The sequence below is a fragment of the Tiliqua scincoides genome, chromosome 8, assembly GCF_035046505.1.
Source record: "Tiliqua scincoides isolate rTilSci1 chromosome 8, rTilSci1.hap2, whole genome shotgun sequence".
Taxonomy (NCBI): Eukaryota; Metazoa; Chordata; class Lepidosauria; order Squamata; family Scincidae; genus Tiliqua; species Tiliqua scincoides.
In genome coordinates this window covers 45039498-45061943 of record NC_089828.1, presented here as the reverse complement: position 1 = coordinate 45061943, position 22446 = coordinate 45039498, and the positions used below count along the sequence as shown (strand labels likewise).

At 46.8% G+C, this 22446-nt stretch overlaps 1 protein-coding gene across 2 annotated transcripts in view; it reads left to right on the top strand.

The window, feature by feature from the left end:
• The window catches only part of ABR (ABR activator of RhoGEF and GTPase), a 138338-nt gene that overhangs the window by 92768 nt on the left and 23124 nt on the right, over positions 1-22446 (top strand). For both annotated transcript variants that reach the window (XM_066634796.1, XM_066634795.1), the window contains 3 exons: positions 1227-1301; positions 3323-3420; positions 3549-3680. In XM_066634796.1, coding sequence (XP_066490893.1) covers positions 1227-1301; positions 3323-3420; positions 3549-3680 — 305 coding nt within the window. The remainder of the gene's footprint in view (positions 1-1226; positions 1302-3322; positions 3421-3548; positions 3681-22446) is intronic.

Here is a 22446-nt window from a genome sequence, read left to right as displayed (position 1 = left end):
ACAGTTTCCTTTTATCCTCAAATGGGAAAGGGTCAGAGCGCAGGCATGAAGAGTGATATTTTCTGTGTAGGAGTCTCAAGTTCCATTTCTGGCAGCTTCAGTTTAAAAGGATTGTAGGTGATAGATGGCAGTGGTGGGGGGGTCCTGAAGAGGGTGGGCTTGGTGGCAGTGGTGACCACTGAATCCTAGCCCCCTGCCTGAACCTGATCCTGCTAGCACAGGTCCAAGTGACCACTCTGAACTGCAGAGTCTTACCTCTGTGTAAGGGAACAAATGTTCCCTTACCGAGAAGAAACATCCACAACTCCCCCTCCCCCATTTTGGTAGCCATTTTGGCATAACTTTATTGGCAGGGGAGAATAGATAGAATTGTGCTCTTGGTTATAGTAGGAGATGGGGAGTAGGGTGTGGTACCATAGGCTTCACAGAAAAGGTGGATTTTCAAAAAGAGATTTGAAGGTTGTGAAAGAGGAAGCATACCAGTGGATTGGAAATGCAGTTTTAGGTGCTTGTGGACCATGGAGCCCATGTGGATGTAGAGAGATCTGATTATGAGCCACCAAGCAGTTTGTGGCGCTCTTACCACTAGGTGGTGCCATGCAAGCAGGGAATCACCAAGGAATCCATGCTCATTAGACCTCGTTATTTGAACTACTATCTCTTGGAGAGAGGGAAAGCGAGTTGGGGGGAAGACGTGTAAAATGGAATGCTTAGAGTTGGTTCTGCCCAACATAGGCATGCAGCCTCTTCCTCAACCCCAGTATTTCCCAGATTTTCCTTAGAGGAAAAACTTGATTTCTGAATTTAAAACAGAAGATACACTTTTACACCCCGCATGTTTTCCTTTCAGGGTCACACTAGACAATATCACCATCTAGTTAAGGACTTGTTTTACCCTAAAGTAGCATCCGTATAAGGACCCATATCCATATCAGAACTGTGGCATGTATTTAACCTCCATGCCATTTTCCCACCAAAAATATGACCACCACTATCACCCCCAATGGAACCTGCAGCAAATGGCACCATTGGGGCCTTTAGCATCAGGGGGAGGGATTTTTAACAGGAAAAGAGTGTGGAAATAGGTGCTGTGATCAGGCAGCCTTGTGTTCTGAGGATGCCAGGGATTATAAATCAGTGCACCCAACACTTGAGAGATCCTCTCTCTGAAAACTTGACTAGTGCCAGTGCAGTGCCAGTCACTCTCTGACTTCTTTCCTTCACAGATGATGAATCTCCGGGGATGTACGGCTTCTTACACGTCATCGTCCACTCTGCCAAGGGCTTCAAACAATCTGCCAGTAAGTACCGTTTCCATGTGTGTTGGCATTGTGGTGCCCCCTGCGTGATTTGAGCCAGTCTTCTCTTGTCACAGAGGAGGCCTGGGAACCATAATGCTGTCTCCCTGCACTGGCTGAATTGTGCCACTTGTCAGCAGCCTCACTGCAGTGCTGCCCACTGCTCTAGAGACATCCTTCCTAGCCAGCCTCTCCAAAGTACCCTGCTAGAGAGGGACTTTGCTGCCATGCCCCGTTCAGCAACCCAGATTGACAAAGTCAGTGGACCAAGGCCGCAGTCCCTCTCCCACCCCGTCATGGCTTACGTCAAGTCCCATTGCCACACTTCACAGCCTCTTGGGTTGGTAGCTGGGATAGACAAAATTTGGCCCATGGCTGCCAGCTACAATATTGTATAATGTATACACAGCTATTGAACTCAGTGGGACTTAACTTTGGAGTAGACATAAAAACATAAGAAGAGCCCTGCTGGTTCAGGCCAAAGGCCCATCTAGTCCAGCTTCCTGTATCTGTGCCCACCAAATGCTTCCGGGAACACACAAGACAACAGACATAACCTGCGTCCTGGTACCCTCCCCTGCATCTGGCAATCAGTGGCAGCCTTCCTCTACTATGCACATACCTACCATGACTTGTAACCTGTGATGAACTTTTCCTCCAGAAATTTGTCCAATCCACGCATAAGAGAGTGCTGTGAATCTCTGTATGAATTAATTAAATGATCAAATGTTTGCACGTGAATAGAAGCTATCATTCTGATGCAAGAGGCGTCCTTCCTCTTTAGCAGATCCCTGCATGCATGTCATTTCTTGTATTGTTTTAGAAAAGTCGTTCTAAATGCTCTTTAGCAATTGTATATAGACACTACATATCTTCCTTCCAGGTGTGTGAGGTTAAAGTCTACTATTATTTTTTAACTGCCATCATTGCATTCAGGTTTCTCAATTTCAGCAATCGAGTATGTGGCTCGTTGTTTTGCATATGACTTGGATAAATATGAGATGCAGATTATATGAATATTCACTATTGCGCATGTTATTTTTGAGACCATTGTCTTGGGAGTGATCTGCAGCTCATATTTTCCTTTGTTCAACATGTACTGCTCTTTTATTGTTCTGAAAATTAAAAACAAAGCTTAAAGAAAGAGAAGGCAACATTCTCTCCTGCGAGAGAGAGAGAGAGAGAGAGAGAGAGAGAGAGAGAGAGAGAGGACAAAGCGCTCTTCAGCTGGGGTGTCCCACCTGCAGCTTTAATAGTTATTTTTAATTATTATTATTTTAAAAGTATCTGCAACCTCAGTTAATCACTTATGGTTGAGTTTTAAAACTTTTTTTTGACAGATTTATTATAATTTGGTTACTGTTTTCATCTGATTTGTGCTTTGGATTAGGTAGTTTTATATATTGTTGTTTTTTGTAATGCTACTTTGTTGTGAACAGCCTTCATCATAATTTTATCTGAAGGAAGGTGATATACAAATAAACTAAGTAGTCCAGTGGTTCCCAAACGGTGAGTCTGAACCCACTGGTGCCTTGTGACCTGATTGTTGATGGCTTCCAGAAAGGTGTTGGAAAGATCAGATAACTAATTTCCTCACACTGAGGCTGCTGAAAAATCAGATACTGTAGCTGCTAATTACCCTGTAAAGAGCTCAGTTCCTGCAGTTTAAATATAGGGAGATAAATGAGTAAATATAGGGAGATAAATGTGTGAGGGTCTTTTTTTGGTTGTTATTACTTAAAATTAAATATTTTTTCTTTCTAGATCTCCTTCAGACTTTAAAAAAGGAGATCTAGAAAAAAAATATTTAATTTCAAGTAATAATAACCAGAAAAAAAACCCTAGGTGGGTCCTGATAGTGTCATTTTAAAAAGTGGATCCCCGTGCTAAAAAGTTTGTGAATTACTGGACTAGTCAATTTTAGTCACATGATTGGACTCCTAGTTAGGAGAAGTACCTGACTGCATCTTGGATGTAGGGATCAGCCCCTTCTTTCCTCACATGCCTCTTTTCCCAATCTCCAGACCTCTACTGCACACTGGAAGTAGACTCCTTTGGATATTTTGTCAGCAAAGCCAAGACACGTGTGTTCCGGGACACAACTGAGCCTCAGTGGAATGAGGTGAGCAGGACCTGGGGGAAAGGGTAAAGCAGTCTTTCAGAATCCATATTCACATGTTTCCCTGAGGTTCTCTCCCCCTTTGCATGTCTCCACTCAATTTTTACTGTTGCCGTCTGCCCTTCTTGCAGGAGTTTGAGATTGAGCTGGAGGGATCACAATCACTGCGCATCCTGTGCTATGAAAAATGCTATGACAAAAGCAAGCTAAACAAAGACAACAATGAAATTGTCGACAAGATTGTGGGCAAGGGACAAGTCCAGGTATGGCACTGAGCATGAAAAGGGGGAGGAGGAGAAGGAGCTGGAGTAATAGAGTTGAACAACGAGCTTTAAAATCATGAAGAAGAGTGCTTCTGGGATTTCTACACCAGGACCAAATCATTGCAGAGGGGCACTTTACCTAGAGATCCATAACTGTTAAAGCTAATGCCTGATGATGTTGATGCAAATGTATTTCCTGTATCTGTATGGGAAGTCCAGACCTTCTCTAACAGTGGTTCCCAACCTGGGGTACATGTACCCCTAGAGGTATTTGCCAGGACCTTTAGGAGTACTTGAAAAAGAAATAATGGTAGAAAAAGGCAGATCTGTATTAGAATGCCTTGCAGGGCTAATATGAGGGGTACAATTTATGGAAATGGGCTGCCAAGGGGTATGCAAGTGAAAAAATGTTGGGAACCACTGTTCTATAAGTTTGCTGGAAGCTAGTCAGAAATGGAGTTAAAATGCAACAAGCCACATTCTGAGCAGTGAGCTGCTAGCCCAGTTCTTGTAAGAGAAAAGGGATTGTGACTTATCTTCTCAAGAACTACAAGCTCCAGAGTTCCATGCTCCTTGCTGCCATTTCCTATACACAAGCAAGGGGTACTAATAGGGCAGGGGTTCTCAAACTTTTCTGGCTCGCGCCTCCCCTGACCCTTGTAGCCATTGGCCATGGCTCCCCATTACAACACCTCACCTCAGTTACCCCCAAAATGGGGATGAAGGTGTTATAATTATACACTAGAAACAAGGCCTGCCAGCACTCTGAGGCTGCAATCCTTACCACACGTACCTGAGAGTAAGCCCCATTGAACAAAATAGGACTTACTTCTGAGTAGACCTGTTAGGATTGTGCCCTGAGTTTGTTAGCAGCACACCTGGAGGGTTTTGGAAAGGGAAAGGGGAAGTGATGAATTTGCAAGAAGGAAGACTTTGTTTTGTGTGTATCTGCTAATTGCAAACTGATACCTAGAGACTGTTTGGCTGGAATCCTAACCCCACTTTCCTGGGAGTAAGTCCCATTGAACACAATAGGACTTACTTCTAAGTAGACCTAGCTAGGATTGTGCCTTTGTCTTACAATAGCAGCCAACAGAGTACCCCCTCCCCCCCCCCCCAAAAGGAGGCAGGAGGAAAAAGGGTTGGCTGAAAAGGAATGGGGACTTTTTATTTTTAATCAATTTTTGGAGACAAAGCCGTCAAGAGTGGCTTTTTTTCTTTTTTGAAGGGGGAGGAAAAAGAGAAAGGTGAGGATCCTTGGTTAAGCTAACACAGACCCCAAGCCTATGTAGGTCTACTCAGAAGTAAGCCCCATTTGAGTCAATGGAGCTTACTCCCAGGAAAGTGTGGAAAGGATTGCAGCCACACCCAGCAAGATTACAACTCACCCCAAAGTAGATGGGGGCTGTTCACACACATACACCCAACATGCAGATGCCACCCCTGTTCCCCCCAGGAAAGATGGAGGGATGCAGGCTGGGGCATTTGGACACCCCTCCACTAGGAGCAGGCTGGTTGCTTCCTTCCTTCGCTAGCAGCCTTGACCAATCCCAGGATGCTCAGGGCGAGGGGCACACTGGGAAATGTAGTCCATGGGGCGAGGTTGCACATGGAAAGAGCTCCACAATCAGATGCGGCACCTCTGCCTGCCTGCCCAGCCAGCCTTCTCTCCCACCTCCCCCCACCATGTTTCACACTGCCCCAGCCACCTCGTTCTCAGGCTTGGAAAAGCAGCAAGTCAGGAGAGAGCATGTGCAGCTGAGCTGAGCAGAGCTCAGCAGCAGAGCACCTGGCAGCCACCTCTCTCCCCCTGATGCAGCACCTCCGCACTCTTCTCTCCTCCAGCCTTGACCAATCCCAGGATACCCAGGGCGAGGGGCACATTGGGAAATGTAGTCCTTGGGGCGAGGTTGCACATGGAGCTCCATGATGAGATGCGGCACCTCTGCCTGTCCAGCCAGCCTTCTCTCCCACCTCCCCCCACCATGTTTCACACGCCCTCCCAGCCTCACGCTGCCCCACCCACCTCATTCACAGCTGCAGAAAAGCAGCAAGTCAGCAGGCAGCACATGCAGCTGAGCAGAGCAAAGCAGCCTCTCTCCCCGAGATGCCTGGCGACACCCCTGGAGGCTAACCACGCCTCCCTAGGGAGGCGGGACACACAGATTGAATACCTCAGTAATAGGATATGGCAGTGACTGGCAGCAGGAGGAAGAGATAAGCGTTGTAATAATTGAGGACATTGTTATCCTACGGTCATTGGGAGGGAGCCTGCGCTACTAGTAGGTTTTTGCAGGCCCCAGAATATATTCAAGTCATGATTTAGGCCTCTGATCTCCAGAGGGCATAGAAGAACTAACACTAAATCCCAACTGCTTAAAGACTTTTGTCATGTGTCTAATTAAGATGCATACATGCTGTATTGCCATTTCTGGCTATAACTACAAGCTACGGTGGTGGAAAACAAAAGAAGCTTAAACAAAGGGAACTAAAGGTAGCCATTGAACCTTCCAAATTCGAACAGATGGGGCCTTTCTTGGAGAAGGGCACGAGGTACAAATTTGTACCAGTTTCAGACAAATAATGCTTAGGCGCTGTGTGCTACTTGAGGCAGGAAGTGGGAGGCATCGCATTTTTGGAACATTGTCCCATGCCATGTCACATAGTCTATCAGGGAGAGGATATAACATACCCTCTCTTTAGAGCTCAATGATGCCATCACTTACTTATAGACTGAAGTGGTACAGTCTCAGAAGGCTTTTTTCTGAATGAATCTGTCTCTTAATCAAAGAGTCAGTCTAGTTTATATTGGCTAATAGGCAAGATTGTGGGTATGTGTGAGCCCAATCATATCCAACTTTCCAGTGCTGATGTAGCCATGCTAATGGGATGTGCAGTTCATCTTGTGGTGAGGGGTCAGTCATGGAGGCCTCCTCAAGGTAAGGGAATGTTTGTTTCCTTACTTGTGGCTGCATTTCAGCTGCATCAGTACTGGGAAGTTGGATAGGATTGGGCCCTGTGTGTGTCTACACACACTTGTGGCTCATTTGTCCCTCAGGAGATGTTATATGAGAATATAGCATGAACTGAATCCTGAGGTTTTTGAAATCACAACTTAAGCAGTGGCAGGATGTTTTCCTTCACAATGAGATCTAGAATCTTGCCTTCCTTTAAAAGTGAAAATTGCTTTTAGTCCTAGAAAACGAATCAGCTCCTGAGAACATTGTAGTAGATGATCCCAACTTGAGGAAGGGTTTGATCTAGAGAAACTCCCCTCCCCCCATTTGTCTGAAATTCTGTGTTGCCAGGGTTTAGGGCCAAGTCTCTTGCTTTTCTTCTTTCCTGGGTGCTGAAGCTGTACAATTAAACCTGTCTTCTGGGTGCTGAGTGCTGGTAGTGCTGCTTCCTTTGTGCCAGTCCAGCAGGCTCTCTGGGGGCGTTCTTTTTTCCTGTCTGGCATGCTGTAGTTTTGTCTGGGTTTCTTTTTGCCTCCAACCCATCTGCACATTCATAGACTCTCTGGAGTATAGCCACCAGACAGGGGACTGGGTTTCCAATACAGACAAGGAGCTTGAATCCAAAGGCCGCATGTCCAATGAAGGTTTTTTGACTTTTCATCTCTTTGAACTGCAGGATGCTGATATCATATCTTGCATTACTTTGAGTGGATTGCAATGCAATTCAGGGAAGCTGCCATTTCATAAAATAGAACCCCAGGTCTCCCGAGGAGCACAAAATTCATTGCGCAGTTCTGTGAGTTCTAGACAGGAATTGTTGCAGGAAAGGGGGAAATGAATTTTGGCAAGTACATGTTCCTCTCTACTGTGCCACTGGAGAAACAGCACTTCTTGAAATTCTCCCTCCTAGCTCTTGAAGCTGATTAAGATGAATTATTAGCAAGATAGGATGATATAAATGCTCTCTGTACTGCATTTTACCAGCATCACCAGCCCTTTCCCCAACCAGCTTGGTCTTGCTGTTGCTATAGCTACAATGGTTGTTGCTAAGACTACTGTTGAATTTCATACTAATTGGACAAGGAAGATAATGAGAGTGGAGGAGAGCGGTTGGTACCTGCCTGAACAGGATATATACCAGATATAGACTAATAATTATTTAGTCTTGTATTTGTATATTCCGAAGTGATGGGAAGGTGTCTGTTTTAATGAGCTTCTGCTGGGCAATTGATATATCTAAGTTTCCTGTTGACTGTGACCAGATACCCCACTCCCTCTCCCCCACACTAGGTATTTAGCCTGCATGCATTGTCTCCAGAGACTTTGTCTGGGTGAAGAAAGATCCAGTTGGACTCAGTTGTGAAGAGAGATGGTGGAGGTTCTGCTTTTGACATGCCAAAGGCTAGAGAGTGAAGATGCTTAAACGTTTTCTGCCCAACATTGCATTTATGCAACAGGGATAAAATGTGTACACCTGTGGGATGGGCAGAAATGGGTTAAACCAGTCTTCAACCACTGTTTTCAAAGCAGTGTATATGCATAAAGCAGTGAATAAAACAACTATAATCAATTCAAATCCAAATTTTGATGGCAATGTGAGTATTAGAAGATCTTGCAGAAACTAATCTGGTAACCCAACCAGATGGTATTTGGAGCAAAGCCTCCTCCACTGATTTTTAAACTTGAAAGTAGGTAAGTGGAGGCTGACATGGAAAAAGGTGCTCTGTTGAAACCCCAGATCCCAGTTAGGGGTTTAAAAACTAAGTTCTTCTTCCCCACTCCAAGATTTGAAGGTGGCGTGATACAGCTCTAAAGCGTTTCTGCAGAAAAGGGGGTGGGGTGGTTGAAAGTGTGTTAGTTATGTTAGGCTCCAGCTCCGATGGGAAACCTCAAAGAAGCCCCTCTTGCTTGACCTGCTACTCTCACTAAGCCTCTGAGCAGAATGGGATCTGGCTGTTGCCTCTACAACCTTGAAAACATACTGAAAAGAAAACCTTGCATTCATAACCATCAATATGTTGTGCAATCTTTAATTCACATTCTGTACCCTGCTCCAGAATGTGCCCTTGGTGGGTGGCCCTATAACCTCAGATCAGTAGCACTACTGTTGGTCAGTGATGCTACTTCAGTTGTTGTCACCTCTAATGCATGGCGTAGAGCTTCTGCTTTGGCATCCTTTAGTCTCGGAAGACTCTGGTATTGTGCTCTGAATGGTGGTTCTGGAACAGAGTGTCCTCTCCAGTGCACGAAGCCTGGGTAAAGTAGGTTTGGAGGATAGGCTGTTACCCATGCAGCAAATCCCCCCTCTCCACGTCACTGAAATGGTCCAATGGAGTTGCCAGAACTGGACTGTGTTCAGCCATGAACTGCCTCAGGGACTCCGGCTCCTGATTTTGCCTCGAGGTTGACTCCTGAAGCCTTTTCCACAACTGGATGTAGCCATAAGGCAGTGGAGGTTTGGGATCAGAGTTTTCCTTCTCTCAGATGAGCTGCCTTCCCAGGCTGACGAGTCCTATCTACCCTGTGGCTGTTTAGTCGCCTCTTACGACAAGTACAGCCAAACTGAGGGCCTATTCTTATCCCCAGCCCCCAGGGGATAGAGGCGTAGAGCAGGGGCAAATGATTGCCCTGGGAATCTGTCGTAGGGGGTTGTGAGATTCCTAGAAGAACCTGTAGTACTGTTCCCAGGCATGTGACAATCCTTGTAAACACAGAGAGCTTCTGTCTAAGACCCACTGCATTCTTAGGTGCAATTATGTGAGTACTCAGAATCTCAAACTGCAGTCCATGGGCACTGTGAGAACAGGTTATACCAAGAGCAGGGATGGGAGAATGTGCTGGATTCCTGGAGAGGGGAGGGGAAGGTAGTAGATTTTCTCACTGTAGTACTGCTGTTGCCTTAACAGGTTGATGTGCTAACAGAAAAGGACAGTTAAGGCATCGTATCGTGGGTGCTACCTCACCCACATACACACCCTCTGGTTCTAGAACAGTGATTGTCAACCCTTTTCATCTCACCGTACATTGAGAAGGTGCTAAAATTGTCAAGGTAACACAAGCACTTTTTGACAGTTGACAAGGTACACTGCACTACTAGCTGGGGTCTTACATCCCCTAATTGCCTTACTAATATAAGATCCCCAAACTCCCATAGCACACCTGCAGACCATTCCCAGCACACCAGTGTGCCATGGATAGTGGTTGACAATCACTACTGTAGAAAGCATGGATGGGTGTCGAGGGGCTTCTTGGTTTGTTTAAGAGTATTGTGCGTTCCCCACCAGGGACGTGGAATGGAAAAGGCTCTGTGTGCACATGCAGAAGAGCAGATGGGGATGGGGGGGGAAGGTGGCAAGATCGGCATTCCTTTGAACTGGATTAGTGAAGTAGTTGATATGTCTTTGTGAATGGGGAACACAGCCATTCTGCTCCCAGGCCAAGGTGAAGGGCTGCTAGTTCTGCTTTGAGAGAAAGAAGAGGTGTTCAGGAGGTCTGCGTTTCCCCCACCCTTCCCAAATGTGAGAGATCTGGATGAATACGGAGCTTTTTGAGGCTAGGAGATGAGGATTTCAACTTGACAATCCAACAGTGCTGGTCCACAACATATGGCAGTGGAAATGTTGCAGTCACATTATCGGAAAAAAGGCTCGTATCAACAACAACATGGCCAGTGGCTGAAGTGGTGATTTCGGTCATGTGAACCTTGGGGGCGGGAAGGGAATCCTTGGGGATTGAGGGGCAGGGCTGGGAGTCTCCAGAAGCTTCAGCTCTGCAACTGAGATGAAGAAACACAACTTCGTGCCTGTTTTGATTCTTAGAAGTGTGGGAGGGGGCAATAAGCTGAGTGCAAGGGGTCTTGAGCGCACTCTGCTGCCATCTCGCCTTTTATTGCTGATGGTTTGGTTGAACAGTTGATGATCAGAAGAGAGTCCATCTAATCTGTATGCTCTGAGGCGACACCCAGAAAGCCTTCGTTAGCTCCACTTGCTTGACCCTGTAGTATTTATGAACCCTGTCGGTTAATAGGTCAGTGCAGCTTCTCCTTCATCTGCCTCTCCTCTCTCCAAACGGAAGTGCAAGAATTGACAGGGTCCCCTCAGGCTGGTCTCACCCAACTGCCAACCGGCTCTTGACCTGCTATCCTGATTGTATTTTGGGGTCATGCACACTTAAAAAAGCAATTGGTCTTTTCCCCCTCATTTTCTAGATCAGCATTTTTTAGATCAGCACATTGGTGTTCCATGGTAGATTGGAGCCCACTGGTTGAACATTGCTGAAAAACTCTTCTGGGTTCTGTGGCTCTGTTTCTAGGGCAACCGTCTATAGCAGCTGTTTTTAGCCAGTGTGCCAGGGCACATTGGTATGCCGCGAATGGTCTGCAGGTGTGCCGTGAGAGTTTGGGTCATTTATTAGAACGATCATTGGGAGGTGTAAGCCTCTGGTGAGTGTGCCTTGTCAGGAAACTGATGGTGTGCCATGTGTGCTGTGAGATGAGAAAGGTTGAAAATCGCTGGTCAATAGTAATGAATTGTCTGTCCCTCAGTGGAGAAAGAAGGAGCAGACAATTCATTACGCTATTCAGTTGCCCTAGAAACAGAACCATAGAAGCCAGAAGAGTCTCCCAGAAGCCACATCAGAAGAGGTGAAGACCATAGAGGTCCGTGCGTTGTGATAAGAAAAACGTTGAAAATCACTGTTCTAGACCCTTCATAATTGAAGGTTTTCCCCTTTTTGGGGTCTTCCTCCTGTCACTTTGGAGAGAGAATGGATGCTACAGCATGAAGGGGGTCAGCTTTGAGGGCTTAGAACTAGGTGTCTGTCTGAGAAGAGGAGAGGTCCTTATGGGTGAAGAGTAATTGTCTTGCATCAGGATAGGGAGAAACAAGTTATGTGAAAAAGGCTTTTGCTTCTTTCCTAATCCTGGTGCTGTGCATGTGGTGGTTACTGTTTTCAGCCCTGTACAGTGCCTAGCCCATGGTTTCCAGGAAATGTGCTATGGACGTAGCACGTTCTGATCAAAGCTCTTTAGAAGAATCCTGAATAACTCTCCTTGTCATAGTGCATCCTGCATCTTTGCTGACTGTGACTGATCTCTTGCTTTCTCTCTTGCACATGCAAAATCATCACACCCTCATTTCCCTCTGAGCCCATCTAGCCTGGCTTGGAGAGCCATAGACAAGAGTCCTTTGTCAGACAGAGAGCTACTTCTGGCTCCAATTAGGTGAGAGGCTGGGGATGTGTGTGAAAGGGCTGGGGTCAGCGGTAGGCGGAGGTGCTTTGGCTGAGGGAGTGAGCTTGTCTGTCCAGGGCACCTGGAAACCTGAGAGGTAGAAAGGTGGTCATATCAGTCATAGGGGGTTTGGAGGAGCCATGAATTGGGGTTGTCTGCCTGTGTTGCTGGGATTCACTGAAAGACAGAGGCTGTTGGGACCTGGTAGGTACTCGTATCTCCTGGTTGCACATGTAACACAAATCCACTTCCCATTTCCTCCACGGCCTTGCTGCATGGAATGATCCCCTGATGCTTACTCCAGAGGGAAAACATTTCTGTTTGAAGCTGGGGTGCAGCATCATTTTGGGGTGAAGTTCCTGCCTTCCTGTGGAGCACAGGCATGGTCTGTGGTCTGCCAATTGCTGTGAGCAGTTTGGGTCCTGACCATGATGTGTCACCTTAATAAACCGCTATGTGGCTGCATTGAACTGCCTTGGCTGTGTTGAGACTAGCGTTGGCAGGTAAGGGTAACCATATGATAAGCAACTTTCAGAATTAGCATGGTGGTAGTGTAGTCACATTTCTTAAGCTATGCTTGGGATGAGTGAAGCTCATCCATGGCAGGGGCAATTATGAGTAGCATAAAGGACTGCTGCTAGTCAGCGCCCTGAGAATCTCCAGTTTTAAAAAAAAGTCTCTGAAGCTGGAAGAGTTGATAATTGAGATTTTTTTGCGGGTGTGGTGTTGACTGTGCATGGCTCTCCCCACCTTCACCAGAAGAAGTAGAATAAATTGTCTGAAACAGTATGCTTATTTGCATATTTTATACAAATCAGGATAATTTTTTTTTTTAAGGAGTGATGGTTTTGAACAATCCTACCCACGCAGTTTGTTCCTCCATAATCAAAGAACCTGCTTGGATGCGGGTATTGTTGCATTTATGCTCCACGCAGCTATGGGGGGGGGGGTGCTATTCACACTCCTTGCTGCTTGCATCCCACATTCCCTATTCCTTTGGACTTCCCCCTGCCTACACCTCTTGCTTTGCCTTTCCCTAGTATTTTTTTTTAACTGTCTTGGCCCTTCTAGTGAATGAATGCCTGAGCCAAGAACTCTGCAATGGGAAGCAGATGTCTGTTGGAAGGATGGGAGGTTCCTAAAGCCAAGCCTCCTCCCCTTTCTGTGCCTGCTTGTAAAATCATATATGGGGGAATTAATTGATTGACCAGCAAATTGCCTTTGTTCTCAAGACTGAGGGGAGGGGATGCTGCAAGGATTAAAAGGAATATTTGTTCTTTAAAAAAAAGTACTTCAAAGAATGTACACAGTGCGTTTCCCTCTCTGGCAAGCAAGTAGAGGCCATTCAGCCTACACAAAGTGGAAGGTCGTGAAATTTCTAGCTGGGTGTCTTGCAATGGTAGCCAAAGTTAAAATAAATTTCTTCCTTTTTGGAAACTAACCTGAAGGGGTATGCATGTATAAACAGCTACATTGAGCAAAGGGGTGGGAGAACTGCAGACCACTCCATACCCAGTGGGCTGACACAGCCCATCTAGCTCAATGAGATCACATGGAAATTGGAGGCCTGGGTGAACTAAGTTAGTAGTATTGGATGTTGTTTCCAGTGATGCAGGCACCGTGGAACATCTTGGAAGTCTGAGCCAGTTACTGGCAGAAATCTGCCCTCTCATCCCTGGTGTTCAATTGCAGGAAAGAATCTCTACCAACCCATGGATTCTAGGTCATGCTATATGTTGTCCTGAATGGATTTACAGTGATCCTTCTCTGATTCTCTGACCCTGTCCCTGTGTAAGGCCTTGCCTTGTGTTTTCCCTTCCTGTGTGAGAGGTGGAACTGCTGCAACACCTTCTTCTGTCTTTCCCATTATCCTTGGGGCTGAAGCTTGTGAAAGTGTCTTAAAGCACCATGGACAATGTTTACCATGATGGGTGGTGGTAAGAATGGTAGAGCTGTGTCTGTCTGACTCTCCCCTGAAATGATTTGAGGGATAAGTCTCCATGTTGGAGGGGCTTATGAACCTGTGTTTTGTATGATATTGGGTTTGCCTTGTATGACTTTGTTCACTTGCTGGAGTGGTCTGCAGCTCTTTGTGGTGATGATGGGCCCCTTTGCTACTTGTAGCATCCTCCGGTCTGAGTTGCACAAAGCAACTCATGGAGGGCTTGATTGCAGCTTGGGGAGAAGAAAATGTCTTTGCTCCCTTGTCCTGGGGTTGTAATGAGTGTCCTTTTGATGCCCTTCTGCCTGGATTATCCTTGATGGTTCTTCTAGTCAGAGCAGCCCCGCTGGCAATTGAGCTGTCCCAGGTGCGGAGTTAAACTGAGGGAAAAGACAATTGTCCATTTAGGGTTTTGTGTCCAGGGAGGCCTTCTCCTGTTCAGACTCAAGGTGTTCCAATCAAGCAGGCAGGTGCATCATTCAAGTTGGAGACTCAGGGCAGGGACAATAGGAAGAAGGCAGAAAGTATTAAAAGGGAAAGCCAGGCCATTCGTTTCTCATTTGCTAGGGAATGTTCCAAGTAAACAGAGGCCAGTGGAAGGAAGGCTGTGAGAGGAGACTGTCTGTGCACTGCTGTTAACTCTGCATTTCTGAGGGAGGGAGGGAGGCATCGACTGATCAAAGCTGAGATTTAAGAGGCTGTTGACAGTGCAGAACTCTGCACCCTGTATGTCAAAAGCCAGTTTTTCCTTGTGGGGTATGATCAGAAAGATAAATTTTAGCCATGTGCAGCTGATGATTGTGTTTCCCATGCTGAGCAGTAAGCAGATTTTATTTGCCAAGGTGCAGCTGTGGATCCTGCTTTTGATGCCTGGATTATGTGACATGAGGCTAGTGCCTCTGAGCATGGACAGAGAGAAACTGGCTCGCACGGAGTATCCACAGCTTGTCCTTAAGATTAGAAGGCAGGGTCTCTACAGCAGAGCAAAGGAAACTGAACAAGTAAAGAAGTGGTTTTGTATTGTCCATCCAGCCCAGTTCTGTTCACAGAGGTTAAATTGGTTCCTGATTCCCAGTTCTTGATTCAACAGAGAGGTTCAGAAGCACTTTGGATAAAGAGCTGAAGTTTGCACACACTTCTGCCCCTCATAAATGAGCTTTTTTTCATCCTTAATCATACACCCCTGTCACCAGGAGACTGAAGTGCTCTAGTGTGGGGGTGAACTCAAAGCTTTGTTTTTGCCTGATGTCCCCTAGACCAGGGGCGTCCAAACATTTTGGCAGGAGGGCCACATCATCTCTCCGACACTGTGTCAAGGGCCAGGGAAAAAAGAATTAATTTACATTTAAAATTTGAATAAATTTACATAAATGAATATATTAGAGATGGAACTTATATGAATGAATGAAGGTCTTGCAGTAGCTCAAGACCTCTAAAAGGCCTTGCACAAAGCAAGGCTGGCCTTTCCTTCGCTGCCGATGCTGCATCACAGAGGTGAAACAGCAAGTAGTGGAGGGAGCTCTCATCCCACAGCTCACACAAGAGGTTGAACAGTCGCCCTCAAGTTGAGAGCCGTTGCGTCAGGCCAGCACGGGCTCCAGCAAATCTCCAGAGGGCCAGATGCTCATTGGAGACTGGGGGCTTCCTGAGGGCCAGATTGGAAGTCCCCGAGGGCCGCAAGTGGCCTCCGGGCCGGGGTTTGGGCACCCCTGCCCTAGACCAAAAAATGTAAGTAATGAACTGGTGATTTTGTACCCTGCAATAAGCCATCCCACATCACAAGTCGTTCACTTGATGCCTCTGTCTCTCTGGGCTGGGTTGATAGAAGCTCTCCAGTGTCTCAGGTAGGGAGAAGCCTTTCCTAGCCCAACTACCTGAGATGCTTTTAGCGCAGGTACCAAGAACAGAACTTGGGATACACAAGGCATGTACTTTACCACTGAGCTATGGCTGCTTATGCTGAGTCAGATCAGTGGTCCATCTAGCCAAACATTGTCTATCATGAATTCAGATGCCGTCATGAATAGTCCTGGAAGACATCTCTGAAGTGTGGGTGTGGGGAGAGGGACATCTTTTCTCTGTAGTTGTGACAACCTGATTGAAGCCCCAAAATCACATTAGGGAGAGCCCTTCTTGACTGCAAGTGTCAAGGTCAGCTCGCACGCTATATACCACAGGTCCCACTATTGTTTCTTTTTCTCTGTGTGTACCATTCTGAAAATATCTTGTATAGGGACAGTATAGGGCAGTGTTTCTCACTGTGGGTCACGAGCCAATTTCAGGTGAGTCCCCCTTCATTTCAATATTTATTTTAATATATTAGACTTGATGCTACCATGCATTTGGGGAAATGTTACAGATCTGTACTTTGAACAGGCTACCATGCATATGATTTTAACAATGACAGTCAAGGGGACTTACTCCTGGGTACGTCTAGGTGGGACTGCAGCCTAGGATTAAAATTTTCCTACTTGATAATGTCACTTCCGGTCATTACATCACTTCTGGTGGGTCCTGACAGATTCTCATTCTAAAAAGTGGGTCCTGGTGCTAAAAGTTTGAGAACCACTGGACTATAGGAGCTCCCCGTGGCATTTTCTGACAGTGTGCCACTGTTGACAAAAAACCGCTGTATCCTTGCATGCAGAGGCATCTTTTATAATTAATACGTGGTAATGGGAGCCATGAAATGCCCTTCCTGAACTTCTGCAAACTTTTTTTTACATCTAGTTGTGCTCTTTGCTCCCTGCTCTGTGCTTTTTAGCAGTAACCACTTAAAGCAGCTTTTGTATACAGAAGTAGTTTGCCTGTAGTTCAGGGCCAATCAGCTTGTGGGCGGGGGGGGGGGGGTTGAGGGAGGCTGTCTGCAGCTTGTTTTGCTTGTGAGTATGGGGGGGAGCTTATTGTGACTGAAATTCGATGGGAGAGTACATGCTTTGCATGAATAAGTCCCAGGTACAATCCCTGGCATTTCCTGAGAAAAATCCCTGTCTGAAACCTTGGAGAGCAGATGTCAGTCAGTGTCATCAGCACTGAATTGGATGGACCAAGGGTCTGACTTGGTATTGGGCAGCTTTTTCATAGCTCTCAGCTTCTGGAGTGCCAGGCTAGGTGGACCTTTGGTCTGATCCACAGAGGCAGTTCTCACTTAGAGCTGGGTCTCCCTCCATCCTCCGCTTTGCCGGTGCAGGAGTTGCTAATCCCCCAAGAAAGTCTGTGCCAGGCAGCTTGATTAAAGGAGAGGGAAGCAGTGTAGTGCCTCCTGGTGCTGGAGGGGTTAACCCAATGGGGAGAGGCCGCTTGGGAGGGGGGCGGGAACAGAGCTGCCTTGGGGCTGCCTTCTTCACACTGCTCTAGCTTCTTCATGTATGCGGGCAAGTGGGAGGATGCTGAGCGTGCAGGGGGCACCTCCGTGTGAAGTTGTGGATTATGTGTGCGCTCTGATGAACATCTGAACAGCAGCAGCCTCTCTCCGAGATGCTCCGTGCTGTGTCCTACTAATCAAAGGGGTTGTGCTGGAATTAACTGGCCTGCTGCTTTTGGGGACTGCTGGCAAGAAAGTGAGCGAGATGACAGACATCCTGGTGCAGCCGGACTGCCAGCTCAACTTGGCGTGCGAGCATCTGGATCACTGCTGCTTGGACGGTTTGGAGGAGCCCCCAGGGGACAAGCGCCCCCCTAACACTGGTGCCAGGCTATGGGGAAGAGTGCGCAGCAAGCTGCTTCGTCAAAAGGTGCCCAAGTCCCTCTCTGTTTATGGGGGGGGGGGGGAACCTGTTTTCATAGATTCTATCCACATGTGGAGCAGGAATGGTCTTTTTCAGATTCCTTTTCCAAACTTGTAGCTTTCAGCTGTCAGGATACTAATGTACTTTCCAGAACATGCCCAAACTCTGAAGCTGCCCTCTTTTTTTTAATTTTAAACCCCACATTGGTCCTCTCCAGCTTAAAAGATTTATTTTGGTCCTGCTATGGGAACCTCATCCACCAGAAGCTGTGCCTCCTCACTTCAATCTATGGCACTCCTACTGCTGGCGTTTGCTTGTGGTCACAGCATAATAGGGGTGTAGGTACTTGCAGAATTTGCAGCTTGCAGGGTTGCAGCTTGGGGGGACTGGTGGCGCTGCTCAGAGCTTGCCTAGGGCTGGAGTAGGAAATAGTCAGCTTGACTTGATTGCGAAAGCTAGTTTCAGTCTTTATTGGGCCAGCAATTGGTGGATGTATCCATCAGTTACTTTTAGAGAGGTGTTGGTGGGGTTCTTCCTTTATTTCACTTGGTTTTGTAATGCTGTAAATGTTGGGGCTGATTCTGTGCAGTGAGGGAGATGCACTTTGCTTGTGCTCAGAGGTTACTCATACTTTGCATGGTTCACTAAGTATAGATTCTGTGGCTGAGATCCCTCCCTGACCCCCCTACTGCAGCACAGCTGACCAGAATGCCTGGGATCACAGAGAGAAGCTGAATCCTCACTGTGGTGGTCTGATGTTGCATGGTGGCTGCTGCTATGTTCTTAGGGAGACGAAAGGTGCCAGTGTGGCTACTGCCCTTTTGGGACAAAAAGGGTGCCTTCTCTATGTCACTGTCTTCTCTCCAGCTCCTTTGGAGTTCTGTGTCCTCTACCGGAGTGGTTGCAGGTGCTTCGTTGTAGCTGTGACCCAAATGGAGTCTTGTCCTTCCCTTGCTCTCCCGCTGACCTGCTGACACTCAGGGAATGTGAGATGGCTTCATGAACATCACTGAGCTCACTGGTGGTTTGTCCTTTCAGAGGAGACAATGGAGCGTGGCCAAAAGTGCTGCCTCAGGGATTTCAGGGGACACCCAAGGACTAAAGTCATTGGGGCAAGTAGGCCCTCTTCTTCAATTCCCATGCGTTTGAGCACTATCTAACCAAAGTTTCTTGACACTGGTGTGTTTATTACTTTTCTGGGAGTGCATAAACAGATTGGCTCACTTAACATCTTTTGCTTACCTTGTTGGACTTGCAGTGAGGCTGTTGAAAAGTTAACTTCTAACCCCCCCACCCATTTGTGTTTATACAGTATGTAGGTGAAGTTGGGATTTTCATATTGTGTTGATAGTGAATTTGGAATGTCTACCTAAAATCCCTTAATGCAGACTAACATCTTGAAACCAGCCAGTTGTACCCAGATTCGGGATGGTAGAAGAGTGGGGAGTTTCCCCACTCCTTTGGTGTTTGTCTACACTTGAAGCTGGGGACCAAAGTTTGTGACTGTGAGTACAGAGCCTCTTTGTGTTTGTAATTACGCCAAATTGACTTGCAAGGAGCATGAGGTGCAAATGTATCCCCAGGGTGCATTGGTGTGAAATCCCTATGTTTGGGCAGGCTTTATGATTGAGTATGCACAAGGAGACTGAGCCCATAGGTCAAGGTGTTCTTGCAGTTGTCTGCCACCTTTTGTCCCAGCTGTCCTGATTGTGACGCAACTTTCCAGGAAGTATTAACCTAATTTTTGTTTGACAGCTTCTCTACAGCTGTCAAAGGCAGAGCTGGCTAAAGCTGTTTTACTCCCCTAGGTGGAAATTAATGTTGCGTCTGCCCTGGCACCTTCTTGTGGGAAGGGCATTGTATATCCCCTTGCGGGGATATCTTGGTTGCATCCCCTTCCAAACCACTGGAAGGGACTGCAGTTGTATGTGTGAGGAGATTATGAACCCACCTATCCCCCACCCCAGACCTGTGGGTGAGGAAGGGGGAATCTTTATTCCTCAAAAGTTTCCCCATGGAAGCCCCTTTTCCTTGATCCTGCAAGTGAATAGTTGCTCCCTTCAAGTGAATGGTAACTTTCACACCATTCACTTATATGGAATGAGGGAGGAAATGCATTTGGGAACACTCTGTGTTATGACAAGCAGTTACCTCCAATCCTCAGATCCCATTGTTGCTTGAAGGAGGCAAAATCCTGCCTCTCCTTTGAAGGATTTCCAAATTAGCCTGAAGTCCCCAAAACATTGTCATTCAGTCTAGGCAGCTGCCTCATCCTGCCCTTGAGGTTGGGCCAGGGTTAATGATCCAGTAGTCTTCTCCTCAGTACTTGGTCTGACATACTCCTGGCTACCCAGTGCATGGAACTTTTTGCTCACCCTAGCAAGTCTTCCTCCATGCTGCAGGCTTCTGTGGTTTCCACCAGAGGACCATAAAGCAATTCTACTCTTGTGCATTACATTTTTATAGTGCTTTTAGTAAGCTAAAAGCTTGCCTCATTAGCACAGCACTCACTCATGCTTGTTGTTTGTTGCTGTTATTGCAGAGCCATCAGCAAATAAGGCACGTTAACAAAGGTTTGTGTGCAAAAACATGATTTCTCTGAATGGTTGTGTTGTTTTTCCTGGTGTAGGAGAATTCTTACCTGCTTTCAGAGGAGGTTGCCTGTTGGATCTCTGTAAGAGCTCCCACTGCTTACCTTCTTCCAATCCAGCTCAGATTAGTGATTCATGCAGAAGCACAGGGGTGTTGGAGTGTGTAAGAGGAAGAGTGACCTTGTTGAGTGTGAGTGTACCTCCCAGTTTTAATGCAGAACCACAACATTGTGCCCTGGAAGTTTGGGAAGCCCTGTCTCTGTGCCTTCCATTGTGCAGAAGCTGTCCTCACCCTGCCCACCATGAAGAGGAAAAACAGATTTTTCACCCCTCCAGGGAGCAGGGATCAGATCAATGGTTTAACTATTCCATTGCTGTGTTCTCTGCTGAAATAGAGCTAGACTCTCTCTGGGAAAACAGGCTTTCTGGTCTGGCTATCGGGTTTTCTGGTCTAGTTGGGGAGGGGTGAGGTGCTGGTGCCCTATTTATGTGGTCAGTGATGGGAACTGGAGCAGAGAGAGGCTGAAGGGTTGGAAGTGTGCTGACTAGGATTTAAGTGGAGGGTGTGTGATTAAACGGAACTACTATATGGCTTAGTAGCACTAGGTGGGGTTATATCCACCCAGCAGCATCCCAGCAGAGCTTGGCAGCAATGGTTAAGCCAAGGCATTGGTGGCTTATTGATGGTGAAGGTCAAGCCTGCCTGGAGGGTACACAGGAAGGTACCTTCTGCCACCTTGGTCCATCTAACCCAGTGGTTCCCAAAGTGTGAGCCGTGGAAACCAGTCAGGAGAGCCGTAGAATCCTTACAAAAAACCCAATGCCCTATACAATGTATAGCCCTAATTGGGAGCCACAGCCAATGACCCAGTAGGTCAAGGGAGCCACCAGTCAAAAAAATTTGGGAAGCACAGATCTAACCCAATATTGTCTCTTTTCCCAAGTAGCAACTCTCAGAGCTCTCAGACAGAGAGGTCCTTTATCTAGCCTTGCTGCCCAAGGTCCTTTAAACTGGAGGTGCTGGCATTGATGTATGTGTGTATGACCTGTGTTTGAAGCACATGCTCTGCTGCTGCACTGTGGGCTTTCTTCACATCCTCGGGCCAGGAACCTTTTCCTGTCACATTAGGAAGACTGTAGTCCCAGAGCACAGATAAGAACATAAGAACAGCCCCATTGGATCAAGCCATAGGCTCATCTAGTCCAGCTTCCTGTATCTGTTTTGTACCAGGTTAATTTCCATGCCCTTCCCGTCCCACCCCCCAAAAATCCTGGGAATGGTAGTCTGATGATGGTACCTGTCTGTTGAACTGCGGTTTTCTGCAGCAAAAACATGATTGTTAAGCCAGGGCATGCAGTGTAGAGCTGCTCTCCTGTCTTGAGAGAGAAATTGCATTCTGCATTTACCAGAGGCAGACTCTTCTCTGCTCCTTCACATGTTTAGGACTTAGATTGCGGCATCTCTGGTTTATTGAAATGGGATCTTAGAATGTGCACACGTCTGAGGATTGGGAAAGAGATGTATGGTGCAATTGCAAAGGAGACAGCCCTGTGCAACAGGTGGCCGTGCTTGTTGTCTTCAAATGTTGGCTCAGGCCCTTGTTGAGATACAAAGAAGGCAGCAGCTGCAAGAGCTTCCCTTGTCTTTGTGTTCGCTTTCCTCTTGGGGGGGATGGAAGTGTTGCTGTCTCCCAGAGCTATCATGTGCTTGGGGCCCTCATGGCTCCTCTGCTGGAGACGTTCCTTTCTCTTGTTTCCAAGGGGCCACCCAAGATCTAGGATGCGTTATTGAAGTCCAAGTGCTGACTCCCTCCCCCCAATTACCGAAGAATCCAAGACTTGGCTTGCTGAATCTGTCCAAAGTCCAGCACACCATTTCCAGTGCAGCCTAGCAGCTTACAAGCAGGATAAGAAGTTGATGGTCTGTTTGGTATTTATTTTAAGAACTTATTTTCTGCTTTCTGAGCATTTATCCTCAAAGCAACTCTCCCTTCTTGTTTGTCCCCAGCATCTGGTATTCAGAGGTAGAGTGCCTTTGAACGTGGAGGTTCCATTTAGTTAACGTTTAGTTAACTAAACATTTAGTTAGTTTAGTTAATAAACCTACCTTTCATAAATTTGTCTAATCCCTTTTCAAGGCTGTTTTAGAACCCAGTCCTATCCAACTTTCCACTGCTGGTGCAGCTGCAATGCAGCCACGAGGTAAAGGAACAAATGTTGCCTTACCTTAAGGAGGCCTCTGTGTGTGCACTACCCTCCTGTCATGGCTGCACTGGTGCTGGAAAGTTGGATAGGATTGGGCCCTTTGTCCTTAGCAT